The 16,018-nt window shown below is 36.0% G+C and overlaps 1 protein-coding gene and 1 long non-coding RNA gene across 2 annotated transcripts; one reads left to right on the top strand and one right to left on the bottom strand.

Annotated features, from left to right (window-relative positions):
• Window positions 1-4,288: 4,288 nt before the first annotated feature.
• Window positions 4,289-13,055, bottom strand: LOC120264379 (polyphenol oxidase, chloroplastic-like). Its single transcript, XM_039272195.1, has 3 exons — window positions 12,263-13,055; window positions 5,475-5,949; window positions 4,289-5,003 (listed from the first exon to the last, which is right to left on the bottom strand). Exons 1-3 carry the CDS (start codon window positions 13,024-13,026, stop codon window positions 4,455-4,457), a joined length of 1,788 nt encoding a protein of 595 aa, XP_039128129.1. The 5' UTR covers window positions 13,027-13,055; the 3' UTR covers window positions 4,289-4,454.
• Window positions 6,754-9,454, top strand: LOC120264380. Its single transcript, XR_005537413.1, has 3 exons — window positions 6,754-6,808; window positions 7,178-7,293; window positions 9,154-9,454. It is a non-coding gene; the product is annotated as an uncharacterized LOC120264380 (long non-coding RNA).
• Window positions 13,056-16,018: the final 2,963 nt, after the last annotated feature.

Below are 16,018 nucleotides of genomic sequence, written 5' to 3'. Positions count from 1 at the left end.
TTCCCAGACAACTATAAATGCTAGGTGTTTTTTTAATTATCTAATAACAAATGCACCTATGGAACAATATTCATTACACAAAATAGAAACTAGCATTTAGAAACTTTGATAAAAAAATAATACTACACTCGTTTAACAATGTTGAACAAAACATTAAATTTAAAATTTATACAAATAGAAAAATTAAATACAATCTAATATATAGAGCTCGACAACTTCAACAAAACTACTCTATCTTACAATTAACTAAAAATTAAAGGACTAATATCTAACTATAATTTGGTTAGGATTTGACATGTCCCTTGCGTGTGTGTACCACAGTGTACGGGTTGTCGAAGTAATAAAATACTCCGGTGAGTGGGTAGTCAAATCCACAGGGAATAGTTTATCGAAAACACAGGTATTGCTACTTAACCATAGTAAAAACCAAGTTGTGATGTTGTTCAAAATGTCAATGCAAATAAAAGTAAAGAGAAAAGAGAACAAGCAAAAGGAATAAGGAGAGGCAATCGATAGTAAAATGGGGTACCCGGACGATGCTCACCCTAGGACTATTGTTTCAAGTGCAAAACTAGTATTATACCTCCTAATTTGAAGTTTAATGAGTCGTGAAAATCCAAAGACACATGGTCCCAAACCTAATGTCAACCGTGACTAACCCGTCCACTATGCCCTGGCGAAAGGGATGCTCTCGACGCCTCACACCGTGTATGTATGGTTGCTTGAAGCTCTAGAGATTCCAAGTGATGAACCCTATTCCCTAATATAGATCTAACCCTTTGGTCCAAGCAAAAGACACCTAGTCACAATTAAGCCCCAACATTAAGGATTACTTCAACACTTTACTCTTTTGCTCAGACAACTAAGCCCCAATGGAGTTTATCTCTTAGCACTTCACTCTATCATGACCGCAAGGAAGTCTTGGAATGTGGAGGTAGGCTAAATCACATCAGAAGGGAAAGGGGATGTTCCGCTATCTCTTGACTCATTGTCTCGACCCTCTTCAACCTTGCTTTGTCTAATCCTAATGAAGTGTCACTCATTCACAAGGATTACCAAGATAGCTTCTCAACCCTAGTTTCACTCTAAGGGAAAATCAAATAAACAAGCATTCAAAGTTGAAACTCAATTAAAACATCAATTAAAGAAGCATAATAAGAGTCAATGATACAAAATCACCCTAGGGTTTACAAGTCCAAGCACCCACTAGGGGTTTAGCTCTCCATTGAGCAATACAAAAGCAAATATGAAATCAAGGATAAGTGCAAGCAATCGATAGATAAAACCCCCTTGTAATCCGTATCGATGGTCTTGTGGAGCCGTCTCATCTTCTCCAACAGTTCCCTTGAAAAACCTAGGGCACACCTTGCCGAATCGATGTCAACGAAAGCTCCTCCAATAGTTCTCCTCCAAAGGAACTCGATGTCGAATGGCGTAGAACCGCTCCAAAAATCTAGCAAAAGCCTCTCCAAACCCTAGCCGCCTCTCCCCAGAAGATGGGCCAAAGATAGGAAAAATATCCCCAAATAAAACTCTTAAAGAGGTATTTATAAGGCTAGAATCAGTCATCCACACGGGCGTGTGGAATTTCCACACCCCCGTGTAGATTTCCAGGTCTTCATTTCCTGCTCAGTATGAACAGTAATTGCTACAATATTTTGCTACAATAAACTGCTACAGTACTTTGTCGGAATGCTCCCGAACCTACTCTTTTCATCGAGGCCACATGAATAGACACACATCCATGCTATAGATCACGTCGTGTCTTCAATAAAACAACATGACAAAGATCTTCATAATGTTGCACAAGTCGAAACATATGAGTGTGACTGACTTTGTGCCCCTCCACTTTGTGTATTAACTTAAGCACAATAGAGGTTGGCACACACCCTCATGTCTTTGAGCACAACTTGTGTCATCACGTTTGTTCAATCAAAAAACTTCATCAACAATCACATCCGCTATTTACTTTTGCTTCCTTTCTTCCAAACTTGTCTCCACAATTTTAAATGCACAAAAGAACACAAATACACAGTAATGAGCTATAAAATCTAACAAAAGTGATGCTCAATTTAAGAAAAGTATACTTCGTATTACTTATACACAAGCACTTATCAGGGTTCCTCACATGATGAGAAATACTCTCTTTATCTCCGGCCCATGTAAGGAAATAAGGATGGGCTTACCGCTATCCTTGTAACTGCGATGTTGAAAAAAGGGTATCCCCATACCCATCAGATTAGGTCCCTGTAGGGATCAGGGATTCCTTGCCACATTACCACATCTAGAGAGAAACTGTATATCATAATATAATCACAATTTCATTATTTGTATTTACATTTATAAACGGGGCAAACAAGTAAAACATTATGTAGTGGTGTTGGTAGTCGAGTTTCAATTATGAGTTTTCTAGGGATGTATATAATATATATATATATATATATATGTATATATTATGTTATACATAGAAGTAAATACAAAGATCATTAGCCACTCTGTAATCACATTAGAAATGGACTTTGTCTTTCATAAGGCTATATCAATGTGATTTTTTCCCTTTTTTTACACTACAATCTCTCACAATGCAAGTTAATTTATTTACATCAATTTATTTGCTTTATTTTTTTATATTCCTTTCATAGGTTAGTTTAGTTTGAACTTTTATCCATTATTTTCTAATAATTAGATCTAATTTTTTATAGATACACGAGTATTTTGACAAAGAGCTTGCAAATAAGCCTGATCAAGGGAAAGATGAGAATTCCATCAGTAACAATGAATTGTGGGGCTACATTGCCATCAGAAGTCGTTTAAAGTATTGGGAAAAGGTGGTATAATTAGGAAAATGTCTTCAATCAATTACAAGCTACACTCAGGACCTTTTCAGTCAAGTGGCCAATTACATGACAAAATTAAGGAGTTGGAGACGGAGCATACTATGACCCAGGCTGAGCACAATACGATGCTTGGCGAGGCATGATGCGATGCGAATTGAGTGGGCTCATTGCAACTCATTTGAAAAGCCATTGCTTACAACACTTTTGTTAAAGGGCATTAATGTGTCTGATATGCATGTTGCTACTCTCTAATGCTAAAATGGCGGATGCGCAATCGCATTTTGATAAACGCTCTCTGATAGTAAAGGGACCTCGCACTACACTTGTTGTCAATAACCCTCAGAATACCAGAATGATGAAGAGGATATATATTAAATTTTTATTAAGTTTTGGCTTCTTGTAGTTGTTGTTAAATTTATGATTTTAATAACATTTTTGTTCATTTTGCCCATAAATGAAGAATATATTTTAATAAAATTAATTTTATAGAAATTTATTTTTATTTCATGGAATAAACAAAATTATGCCTAAAGCAGTAACAGAAAACATTGCCAAAGACTGTGCCAAATACCGTACAAAAAGAAAAGCATGAAAACCTATGCTAAAAATAGTGCCAAGTAACAAATTAAGAAAACCTTAGTAAACCTCGTGGCAAGTACGAGCCAAAAAAACCGTGCTAAAAATTGTGATAATGCTTGGCATGATATGTCAAAAATTGTGACAAAGTTTGACACGGTAGTAAAAAACTGTGCCAGAATATATTTGTCATCAATGCGATAAACATGGAAATTTTTTTGTATCAATTATAATGCCATAGTAAGTTTGCCAAATTTTTTTATCTTATTTCCGTGTCGATTTTGTCTTGTCAGTTTGGCATTTTTCTTGTAGTATTTCATTAGTCAACCATTATTTAAAGATATAACCCACCTCAAGGCATTATGTGGAATATTGAAGATTTAAGAAAATTAAGTATAAAGATTAAGCATGGTAAAGTTTTGATAATCTCATGCCATTTGCTAAGAGTGAGTGACAATGGTCATGTTGAAGGCCCATGGGAATTTCCATCGGAGGTCTCCTCCTAAAGTTTTAGACAGTATTGAACTCATCGGAGATGTTAGCAATGGCTAGCTACACTTTGGAAAGTCTATTAGCAAATCCCATCTTACCTTAAGCCAAAAAAAAAATCCCATGATGATGACTACATGCACAAATATATATATATATATATATATATATATACAAGCTTCTCTTCTTCTGTTTTTCAGACACGTGGCAGCTACTTTCCGCATGAAAGCTAGCTTAACTTATTAAGGTGCCATTTTGTGCTATATTAGTTGCCAATGTCATTTTTAATTTAAAAAAAAAATTTAAGTAATAACAATATGGTAAACTTGCCACATAATTTTCCACATAAACTAAAAAGAAACGCAAATGAAATTAAGAGACAGAGAGTAACCAAGCAAGTCCATTAATTAATAATGCAGGTGATAGACACATGCAGATTGTAAGCACATTCACGTTGTGAAACACTGTAGTACATGCACTACTCAGACTTTATGCATCTTTTGCTAATACCATAAAACCCTCTGCCATGTTCTTTAGTCAAGTCATAAATCTCTAAAGAGAGAAAAGATCATTCTGTTTGAGCTGAATACCAACGGCACCAACGGTGACATCGCCGAACCGCGGCACGAGTCTGACCACGATGTTCTTGGAGTTCTCGGCATCAACGTCTTCCACAGCGTAAGTGATCCCCAGTGAGAGTCGCGCCTTCTTCTCCTTGCCTGCCGTCTCGGGCAGCGTCACGTAGCTGCCGACGAAGTAACCACTGTCATCGGTGTAGACGCCGTCATTAGCAGCAGGAACGATAATGTACACATCGAAACGCGCAGCTGCGCCGCTGGCGACTTGGATGCCCTCTATGGTTAGGACCTCAGACTTGTCCTCTTTCTCGGCCTTGCTCCGGCTCTTCTGCGGTCTCTGCACTAGTGCTAGGATAGGCTTGTCGAGCTTCTTCGGCGTAGGTCCGAACTCCTCAACTTGAACTGTTGGGCCAGTGGTCTTGGTCTCGGTCTTTAGCTTTCTTTTGGGCACTGCAGCAAGCCATGGAGCCGGGGACGGCTCGTATGTGTAGCATAACTTGGACTGGTCGAGGCAGTCTTTCACCTATGCGTTGAGAACAAAAAAAACCCACTTTCTAACATTTAAATATAATAACACTTTATTACGCTATCAACAGTTCAAATTTTTCTAGTGAATAATATATATTTATATATATAATATAATTAATATTTAGAAGCCCTTAGATCTTTGATCCAGCGACGTGGTAATATCTCCTATAATCTTACGAATTTTAAATTTTATTTACTTATAATACTAAATAATTTTTTTTTAAAAAAATTGATTTGCCTTGTAAAAAACACAAAAATGATTTGCGGTTTGCAAGCAACATTAAGCTAGCTCTTTTGAACTTGGGATTAATTTAAATAAATATAATGAAAATAATTAAAAAAAATTTTAAAGATGAACTCTGTCATTTCCACTCGTATAATTTCAAAACTCTATGAAGGATGTTTTGGAAACAATAAACTCGGCAGAAGAGCTGCGAGATGAATGTTCAGTTCAGAAGTTACTTACCTTGACTCTGACAATCTGCCTGTTCTCGTCGTAGAAGACAAAGGTGGAATTCAGCCAATCACGATCATTGAACTCGATGCGATTGCCTCTCCTGTTCCGGAACAAATCCCACAACCTGTCGACGTTGGCGTGCAGGGAGTAGAAGAGGCAATCACGGCCAGCGGTGGCAAAGCTCCCCAAGTCGAAGTAGGGTTTCTCCTTCAAGCCGGACCACTGGTGAACCGAGTTATGGATCCCCTCCAAAACCCCGGAAGCTCTTCCGTCATCATTAACTTTCTCCCCGGCTCTCACAGGATCCCCCATGAACAACTCGGGCAGGGGCTCCCCGTTCTTGAAGGTCATCTTCATGTACTGCAGGTTCTCTTCGATAAGCTGTTCTCCCACCGGTCTTTTGTCATCATCATACGCATACTTGAAGTCCACCAAGGCATTTGGGTGGACGTGGTCTTGGTTACGGTTTGGGTTATACAACGGCGACTCACTACACCAAATTTTAGTTTTAGAAGCACTTTAATAGAGGGGGTTTTTAGAACCCCCTCCATAATTATGTTATATATATTTTTAAATAAATTACAGCCGGTTTTAAAAACCCCCACAAATTAAAAAAAAAAAACTCTCTCTCTCTCACTCACACTCACACCCACACCCACACTACGCACACTCCTCTCTCTCTCTCTCGATCTCCAGCACTCACTCGCCCGATCTTCACCGATCTTCGCCGCATCGCCGCCAGCAGCCGCGATCGATGACCGCACCGCCCAAGACAGCCACATCAACGATCGCCTCCGCTCGGTGAGTTCTAAACCCCATGAGAGAGGCATTCTCATCCGAGAGATTTTAGGGTTTTTCTCAATTGGTATGCTACCGAGCTTAATTAAGGCTTGAAGGTTGAGGTTGTGATGTTTAATGTGGAGGTGGACGTTATTGGGAGGAGGATGGTGGAAAGGAGGAGGAGGAGGAGGAGCAGGGGAGTTATGAGGATGGGAGACTTTTTTTTTTTTGGAGGATGGTGTTGATGATGGTGTGGAAATTTGGGAGGAAGTGAATTAATAGAGGATCTTGATGTTTATTGGTTTATCTTTAATCAGTTATTAGTTTTACAATAATTGATTCAATAGTTTAGTTCCCTAATTTATCTCATATTGGTGTTGAATTTTATATCATTCAATAGTTTAGTTCCCTAAGTTCTCATAATCTCAAAGCCGGCCAATTATCATCCGACAGAGCTCCATTGCTTTTGATAAAGTTCATTGAACTTTTTCTATCTCTTTCAGACATATAAAGTGTTGAGTGATGGAATCGAATTCAAGTTTTATCCAAGAAGCACTGCACAGGTTTGCTTTGATCAATTCATTAGGCAAATCATGCATTGCTTTTTGCTTTTTATAGTAGGTATTTGCTCAATTTTTGTTCGGATGTGTGGCTCGGTCCGATTCGGAAGGGCAAAAGACGGCAGTCTAAATGCCATTGATATGCATATATTTTGTTATGTTCATGAGCCTAAACATCAAGAGGTTTCAGCATTTTCTTGTTCATGATAGTAATGTTTAGGAAAAAAATAAAAGCTTTCTGTTTTTTTATTTTCTTTTTCTTTTGATCAGTATAACTTTGAGGGTGAACTCGACTTGAATGGTATATTTAATTTTATTCAATTCACTCTAAGCTATAAATTAGCATTAAACATTGAATGAATTTTTCTGCAGATAAACACTTGCAATGGAAATCAGAACAAGAATTTCAAAGAAGTCCTCAAGAGTGACTGCCATTTGACAACCAGACATGAACCATCTGGCGATTTTCTCTAATTGTTAATCAACAGGTACCACGCATTACTTTGTTTATATTATATCATTTGAAATGATTCTTTTGAAACCTCATCATTTTACATATTTTGAAACCTCATCAAAGCTGAGAAACATTGAAATCCAAGTCTTTCTTGTTGTTTTTCTTTTAAGTGTGTCCACTATTTTCTTGTTTCTTCGATTTTTTTGTGGTTTCTCTTCAATCTAATGTTGATATAAGTACGCACAAATTCATTCAATTTTTTCAATTGATTGATCGAACTTGCAGTTGATTTTAATCATTGAATATATATATATATATATATTTTAATTTTTGGGTATTCAATTTGACTTTCAATATTGCAAGTTTATTATATATTTTGATCTCGTGTGTACTTTTGTAGGTTGAATTGGAGAAGAATGGTTTGAGAATTGGTCCAAAGTTATTGTTAAATCGTTGATTTGATATTGTTTAAGCACTTGTTATTGTTTATTAACGTAAATTCCCATGATGTTAGAATCCTAGAATATTATTCTATGTCAATGTGGGTTTATTATGATATATATTTTTAATGTTGTCTTGATTTTGCTTTGCCCTGTACTCACCAATCGAAGTGTATGGACTATTCAACAATGGATGATGGGATGGTTGTGCTAAGTTTAATGCATGTTGATAAGTCTTTCTTTGTTGTTATCTGAACGGAACCTTGTTCGGATTGAACTCACGCGGCATGATTGCCGATCTTGATTTTTAATTAATTTCGGCTTCACTTGATAGGTTTTGGTTGTATTTTTGCGCTCACCTAATCATGATAGTTTGAAGAATTATATTCGAATTATACTTGGCATTGTTTACAACATCATGCTTTCGTCGATTATTGCAAAATGCATCACGCTTGTTCCCGCTTTGCTGCAGTTGTCAACTTCTTCATTTTATCGTCCCGATCATTGTCTGGATCGTTCTTATCGATAAAAGAAAAATCTTCAAGTCGTGTCAAGAGCTATCATGAAAAATTGTTAAGGTTTTTCATCAAGCGAAATGTCCGGCATTCTGTAGACTATTAATTTAATAATTTGCTTTTTGAGGCTTAGTCGCTTAACTTGGCTTCTTTAGCAATTTATCCGTCATAGAGTTAGTGTATTTCTTTATAGTAGGTGTCTTAAGCAGAGATGCCCATTTGGATCCAGATAGAGTACATAAGGCATCTTCCTTAAGTTTTAAGGCCCCTTTGTGTCTACAATTATTATTTACTGCAGTCAAACATGATAATAACCTATTGTTGTAATTTATTATGAAACATCATATAATTGTTTTTGTGCTATTCTTGCTATCTTCAACTGTCTTTTTCACATGTTATCCGAAAGTATGTTTCCTTTTTACATCACAAATTTCATTTTTAATAATTGATGGGTTCTAGTCGTAATAAAACAAAATGGTCAAACTTCGAATTCGACTTGATATATCATTATTCTAGATGTTATCCAACTAGAATTTTGATGGATAGAATTTGTTAGTCCAAGATATATAGCTTATTCAAAGTTGTTCTCATTTTATTCCCTTATATTTTAAGTTATTTATTTGAAGTTAGACTTTTGATTGATCAATGCTGGGCTAAGTAATCTTCCTTCCTTGTTGTATGCTATTTGTCAATAATAGATATATATATTCATCAGTTTGCAGAGCATTTGCTCACATCTGAAAGTACCAAACATAAGTATGAAAGGCCCTCACTTTGTTTTGTTGTGAAAAGCAGTGGGTACTATGTTTTATCCGTGTTTGAGTTGCTTTGTTGTATATTTCATTAGTGTCTCTTTTGGGATTTGCAATGAACCTTAATAAGGATAAGACTAAAGTCTTTTTACTTTTGCTTGTACGGAATGATTTAAATCAAATACAGCAAGTGTGAAAGGAATTACAAATTTACAACAAACGACTTTTGCATCATCAAATCAGAGATTTTGTATCTGGTGTGAGTGAGACGAAAGACAAGCCCAATAGAAGAGGCGCTATGAGGTTACATCAGCCAATGTCAATTCAAAGGTAATTTTGCAAGAGGGAAAATTCTGAAGTTATGAGTAGGATTGTTACCGTCAGCTGTTGCCATAAATAGATAAACTTGTTATCCTAATTTTATCTTGTTTTAAATTCTGTCAAATCTAACTTATTCAGACCAAGTTTTTAGAAATATATGAGTAGTGTTTGACATGTTTGTCAACTTTAAAGAGAATAGAATAATGTTTCCAGTGATATTAAATTCGTGTACAGACAAACTTATTTTTGAACATAAGGGGACATGTTGGCCTTGTTTTTATACACCCTGTTAGGAGCTAAATAACCCAGACAGTTTTTGTTAGGTTAGCAAAAAATCAGATTTTCAAATTAATTTTTAATTAAACTAATTTTTTGGTGCAACTATTGTTGGTTATTTAAAGATTATTTTTTTTATTTATTTTTGTACTCAAGATCATTTAGATACGGATTAGAAATAAATTAATCCATTTCAAAAAGACAAAAATAATTTGTAAGACAATAGTCACCTATCCCATTTATCATAATTGATGTCAAGTTGTTGTTATATACCACGACAAAAAGCAAAAACCTATATTGACTGCTTCTAGCCAATCTAAATTGGGAAAAGTTATATGTTTAGCATATACATAGATGATCAATCCCTTAAATACATTTTTGGGTAAAGAACCCTTATGCATACATAGATCAAGTCATAAAGAACCAGATGCCTTAATGGTAAATAGACCAATTTTTAATTAAATTATGAAGAACAAATCTCACCTTAAATTGCATGAAATTGATGTGCTACTACATCTTGTGCAAACATAACCGCTTAGCACGTCATCGTTTTTTTATTTCATGATTTTCAAATCATGAAAAATCTCATTATTTGTTCAATCATCTTTTAGATGAGATAGGCTAACTAAAACCAGAAAAAGTCAAGAAGTGTAGGCTAATATATATTTGGAAGGTTATAGTTATTTTTTTATATTTTTATTAAACACAAATTCTCCATTGTTGATGCATTTATGTATTGGAAAATTGTTTGTTCTCTTGGCCAATCACAAGTCTGCCTTTCAAAAAAACGAAATGAGAGAGATTTGTGGATTACTGACATTTGAATTTCCCTAACTCTTTTTTCATTAATATATATATATATAATTAATTAATTTTATTTTTAAATTTTTTTATTAGTTTCCATTTCTAATGAGATATAAAATCCTATTAAAGGTTGGTAACAAACTCTATTCAGTTTGGTGCTTGAGGCTCTTCATAGATCATCAATAAAGCTATAGTATTTTTGACCAACAACCAAAAAGTGCTCCCTGACTTACAATTATTATAAAAATTAATGAATAATCTGAGTGTTGAACAAGTATTTTCAACACTCAGATTAGATGTTAATTTAATCTGAGTGTATATCTTTTTCCGAGAACCACTTTAATTAAATTAACATCCCTGCATATAATGCTGAGATGCATACATGTAAGCTTAATATGTTAATTTAATTATCTAATATGATACTTATGTATATCTTCAACAATACCAAAAACCCACAAAACTAAATAAAAAAATCTATAATTTGTTTAAGACAACCAAATTTCTATTGCTTGAGTTTTAATAATATAGCTTTTATATATTTAATAGTTTTGTGAATAAAAATAATATTGATGAACACTCATCAGTGGTTTCAAATATATTTGCAAATTTTATTTGTTTAATTAGCAATAATTCATCATTTCCTAAGAAACAATTGTCAAGTCATTTTTTATTTTTGTCAAGTCTATAATTCTGATTACCAATCCCTCATTTAACATGTTCCATTATGTTACCTTGTGGTTCTTACTAAAAGTCTCCTAAACAATGTGGCAAATGGAACTAGCATAAATTGTATTAGTCACCGACGTTGTATATTCAATGTTTTGTATTCTAGTTCAACTAATCATTTTTGGTTAAACATCGATTGTAATATCTTTTTATTTATCTTAACCATTTGTGGGTTCAATAAGTGCATTGATTGACATTATTAGATTGTTTTGTTTCTTTGCTTTGCCAATTTTTTTATTTTTCTGCCTTTGAAAATATCAAATTTACAATTAGGTTTTTTAAAATTAGTGTATTGTGTGTAGGCTTTATTTGGTCATTCTAAATACAAGATTGGATTTTGATTGAATAAGATTGGATTTTTTTAATGTTTTTGCAGATTTTGGAGAATTCATGGTTAAAGATCAAGAGGGTTGAAGATGAAGATACATGAAGCTTTTTACTTTGTGTAATTAACTCAAAAAATATTTTGTAATGAAAGTACATAAATAGTGTAAACCTCTTACATTTTGTTATTACTCAAAAAACATTGCACTTTAACTCATAACATGTCAATAAAGGTCAATGAAATTGAATTTAGGGTATTTTTGAATGTAATGAAAAATTTATGTTTTTGATTTACAGGTTCAACAAATTTATTTATTATTAATAGGAAAAAAATTAAAATTGAATTCAATAACAAATTTAGAGGTGGTTATAACCACCTCTAAAAGTATAAACATGGAAGAAATTAATAGCTATAGAGGCGGTTATAACCACCTCTAAAACTATTCAGAATTAATGAAAAATTAGTAGATATAGAGGCGGTTATAACCGCCTCTACAATTTATAATTTTTAGAGGTGATTATAACCGCCTCTAAAGCTATTAAAGAACATTGAAAACTTAGTAGTTATAGAGGCGGTTATAACCGCCTCTAAAACTATTGAAGGGTAATGAAAACTTAGTAGCTATAGAGGCGGTTATAACCGCCTCTACTCTTCTTATTAAAAACCGCTTCCCTAAATAAAACTTACCCCAACGGTTGATAGAAACCGGCTCTAAAGTATAGAGCCGGCTTGATACGAGGCGGTTTAGAGGCGGGTAAAAAAAACAACACTATACCTATAGAGGCGGTTATAACCACCTCTATAGGGCTTTGAAACCGCCTCAAAAACACTTTTTTGGTGTAGTGACTTCTCCTCAAGGAAAATGTAAGGCATGGCCATGCCATCTGGGTTGTCAAAGTTCCAGTAAGGCAACGCAAAGGTTTCGTCCCCAATGAGCTTCCCAAGTATGCGCTCGTAGAAGTGGAGGTAGTAACGGTGCCACGGCAAGAAGATCCAAGTATGGTGCACCTGGAGAGGGACGCCACTGTGCCCTATCTGGTCATAAGCGTCGTTGCAGTAAGCACAGTGGATCTTGGCCTGCTGGTAGAAATTCCAAGGATCATTTTCGTCTAGATCCTTCATCATCTGAATGGCCTTCTTATAATTATTAACGTACTCCGGATCGTCAGCTACCAGATGCGCCGGCCGACGCACACGCAGGGATGTCTTCGGGAACTTGTAATCAGTGATCTTCACAGGAGTGCCTTGGTATGGTGGGCAGCATTTTAGCAGATCAGAATTAGGGTCCATGTTTGAGTCGGTTGATCTCTTACATGCATTGTTAGATAGGTCGGGTGGCAGGAGTGGGTCAGCAAGTGCCGGCATGCCGCCAGTGACTCCGTAAAGCCCACCGAGGGCAACAAGCGCGTCTCGCCGGTCCATGATGAGGCGTGACGAGCTTTTGTCATCTTGGCCGGCATTGTTCAGCTGGCAGGACACTTGGGTTTTGGTGCTGCTGGTTCTTCGGTGCAGTGAGTATGGTCTATTGGTATGGTGTCGAAGAGGGCATGCAGAGACGAACGCGAAGGAGCCGTGAGATTGGGACAATGTCATTGGCATGTTGGACATCGGGGGCGAGGGAGAGGGGTTGAGAACTGTCGAAGGGCATTGTGCATGATGGCTCTATATATATATAGCACAACTTATTGTGACAGGGCAAGTCCCTCGTACCAGCAATAAACGGTTCTACCCAACTCTTTTGGTCGCCTTAATCATCCATAATTGCTCTTCGTATGGTCATTATTTGAGTCGGTTACATATCTGGTGTTAATAGGGGGCAGGCAAGTACTTGTCCTAATTCCCCAAAAAAAAAAACTGCTTTAAAGTCTGGATTATGGTAAAAGGATATGATGGTTCACCGAGAGAGAGAGAGAGAGAGGGCTCCGAGACCAGCCTTCCTTCCCCTTCCATCGGGCTTGTTTGTATTGCCCTCTAAAATGATTTTTTTTTTCAATTTGATAAAATGATTTCTGAAAAATTTATTTTTTTAAAGTTAACTGATTCTCTATATTTTATATTAGGATATGTTAATGCAGAAATACTTTTATATTTGTGAAGTTATTTGGATATACACTCCTAAAACAATTTTTTTAGTGTCAGATTAGTAAATGGTCATTCATTGAATTATAATAATAGCCCAATTTCGATTGATGCATGTCAAGGATGAAGCGGGTGAGGGCAGGGACAGGAGCAGATGGGAGAGGAAGCCTTCAAATCTTGGGGGCTACAGGATAGACTGGATGGGGATGCAAAAAGCTTAGAGAAAAACAGTAAAAACCTAAGTCAATTTTTATTTTATAAGGGTAGTTAAGTAATTGTGTAACCCAAACCTGCTTTTGAAAAACTACTTTTTTCCCAAAGCATCACATAACAAACTTCTAAAAAAACAGTGTTTTTGCTTTTTGTGTAACTTCTGCTTATGGAAAGAAACTAATCTAAACTATTTTTTGAGTCTAGAAATAATTAACTTATAAAAAAAGACTTCTGGGCTTCCCAGAAACTAATCTAAACAAAGCATTAATATTTACTATTTAACATTGTATATATATTACCTTGAAATTATTTATAATATAGAATATATTTAGTTATATTACTTAATTAACCCATAATAATTATTCATTGGATTATTATAAATTATATAAAGTATATAATTATAATTATTTTTTTATAGAGCTAGAGATTGTCACACGTCTCTTGTATGCATATGGTTCCTTCTTCAAGGAATTGCTGATAATCAAAACAAATACAACCATCACATCATCAAGGAGCATCGTCTTCCCTTTCAGAAGTGTATAGACATTGAACGAGATGGATACGTTTCACCTAGACTTATTTACTATTTGATGAATATTGACACACCCCTTGCGTATGTGTACCGTAAGTGAACGGGATGCCGAAGTAATAAAGTACCCTAGTGAGTGAGTAGTCGTATCCATAGGGAATAGTGCTCAGAAACACCAGTATTGTTATTTAACTATAGTGAAGATGATTTAAGAGTGGTGTGAGCAATATCAATGCAAATAGAAATAAAGTAAAGAAAAAAGAGACACAATAGAATAATAGGAGAGGCAATCGATAGAAAATGGGGCACCCGGACATTGCTCACCCTAGGACTATTGTTTCAAGTGCAAGACCAATCATTATGTCTCCTAACTGATGTCTAATGAGTTGTGGAAATCCTAGCCCTCACACTATGCCCAGGCGGAAAGGGATACTCTCGACGCCTCACATTATGTGGGGTTGCATGAAGATTTGGGGACCAAGTGATAAACCCTATTTCATAATATAGATCTAACCCTTTGGTCCAGGCGAAAGACACCTAGTCACAATTAAGCCCCAGCACTAAGGATTACTTCAATACTTCACTCTGTTGCTCGCGCAACTAAGCCCAGTGGAGTTTGTTTCTTAGCACTTCACTCTATTGTGACCGTAAAGAACTCTTAAAACGCGGAGGTATGATAAATAATATCAGAAGGAAAAGGGGTGTTCTGCTACCTCTCGACTCACCCTCTCGACCCTCTCGAACTTAACTTTGTATAACCCTCACGGTGTGTCATTCATCCACAAGGATTACCAAAATAGATTCTCAACCCTAGTGTCACTCTAAGAGAAAATAATTCAACAAGCACTCAAAGTTAGAACTCAATTAAAAACATCAATTAAAGAACATAATAAAAGATCAATGAAACAAAATCACCCCAAGGTTTACAAGTCCAAGCACCCACTAGGGGTTTAGCTCTCCATGGTGCAAGATACAATCAATAATAAAATTGAATGTAAAAGCATGCAATCCATAAGTAAAACCCCCTCTTAGTCTGTATCTGACAACGACCCTTACATGTGACCCACAAGTGCACAGGTTTGTCGAGTAATAAATTCCAGGTGAGTGGGGTAATAAATTCCAGGTGAGTGGGGTATCGTATCCACAAGGAGTAGGGAGTAAAAATACTTAAATTGCTACTTAAACAAGTGAAAGTAAAAAATGATAGTGTCGATAAAATGTAATGTGAATAAAGATAAAAGAAACAAGAATGAGAGGCATAAGTAAGTGAGAGGTAAGACAATCGATAGAAGTGGGGTACTCGGACAATGCTCCCCTTAGGATTAATGTTTCAACTACAAGAACAACTATTATACTTCCTAATCAATGCTCAATGAGTCATGAAAATCCTTAAGCACACGGTCCAAAATCTAAGGTCAACCGTGACTAACTCTACACTATGTCCCGGTGGAGAAATTGCTCAATCTCAACACCTCACACTGTGTAAAGTTGCATGGAGTTCTACGGAATCCAAATGATAAACCCTCTTCCTATGTATAGACCTAACCCTTTGGTCCAGGCGAAAGGCCCATAGTCACATTTAAGCCCCAAACACTAGAGTCACTTCAATGCTTCACTCAGTTGCTCTCGCAACTAAGCCCCAACGGAGTTCATCCTCTAGAACTTCACTCTATTGTGAGCGCAAAGAACTCGAGAAAATAGAGGTAGGATAAATCACACCGGATGGGAAAGGGGACGCTCCGTTACCTCTCGACTCACCCTCTCAACTCTCTCCAATCA

This window comes from Dioscorea cayenensis, chromosome 7 (genome assembly GCF_009730915.1).
Source record: "Dioscorea cayenensis subsp. rotundata cultivar TDr96_F1 chromosome 7, TDr96_F1_v2_PseudoChromosome.rev07_lg8_w22 25.fasta, whole genome shotgun sequence".
Classification (NCBI taxonomy): Eukaryota; Viridiplantae; Streptophyta; class Magnoliopsida; order Dioscoreales; family Dioscoreaceae; genus Dioscorea; species Dioscorea cayenensis.
Note: the sequence above shows the minus strand (reverse complement) of the source record. Positions and strands in the feature narration are given on the sequence as shown.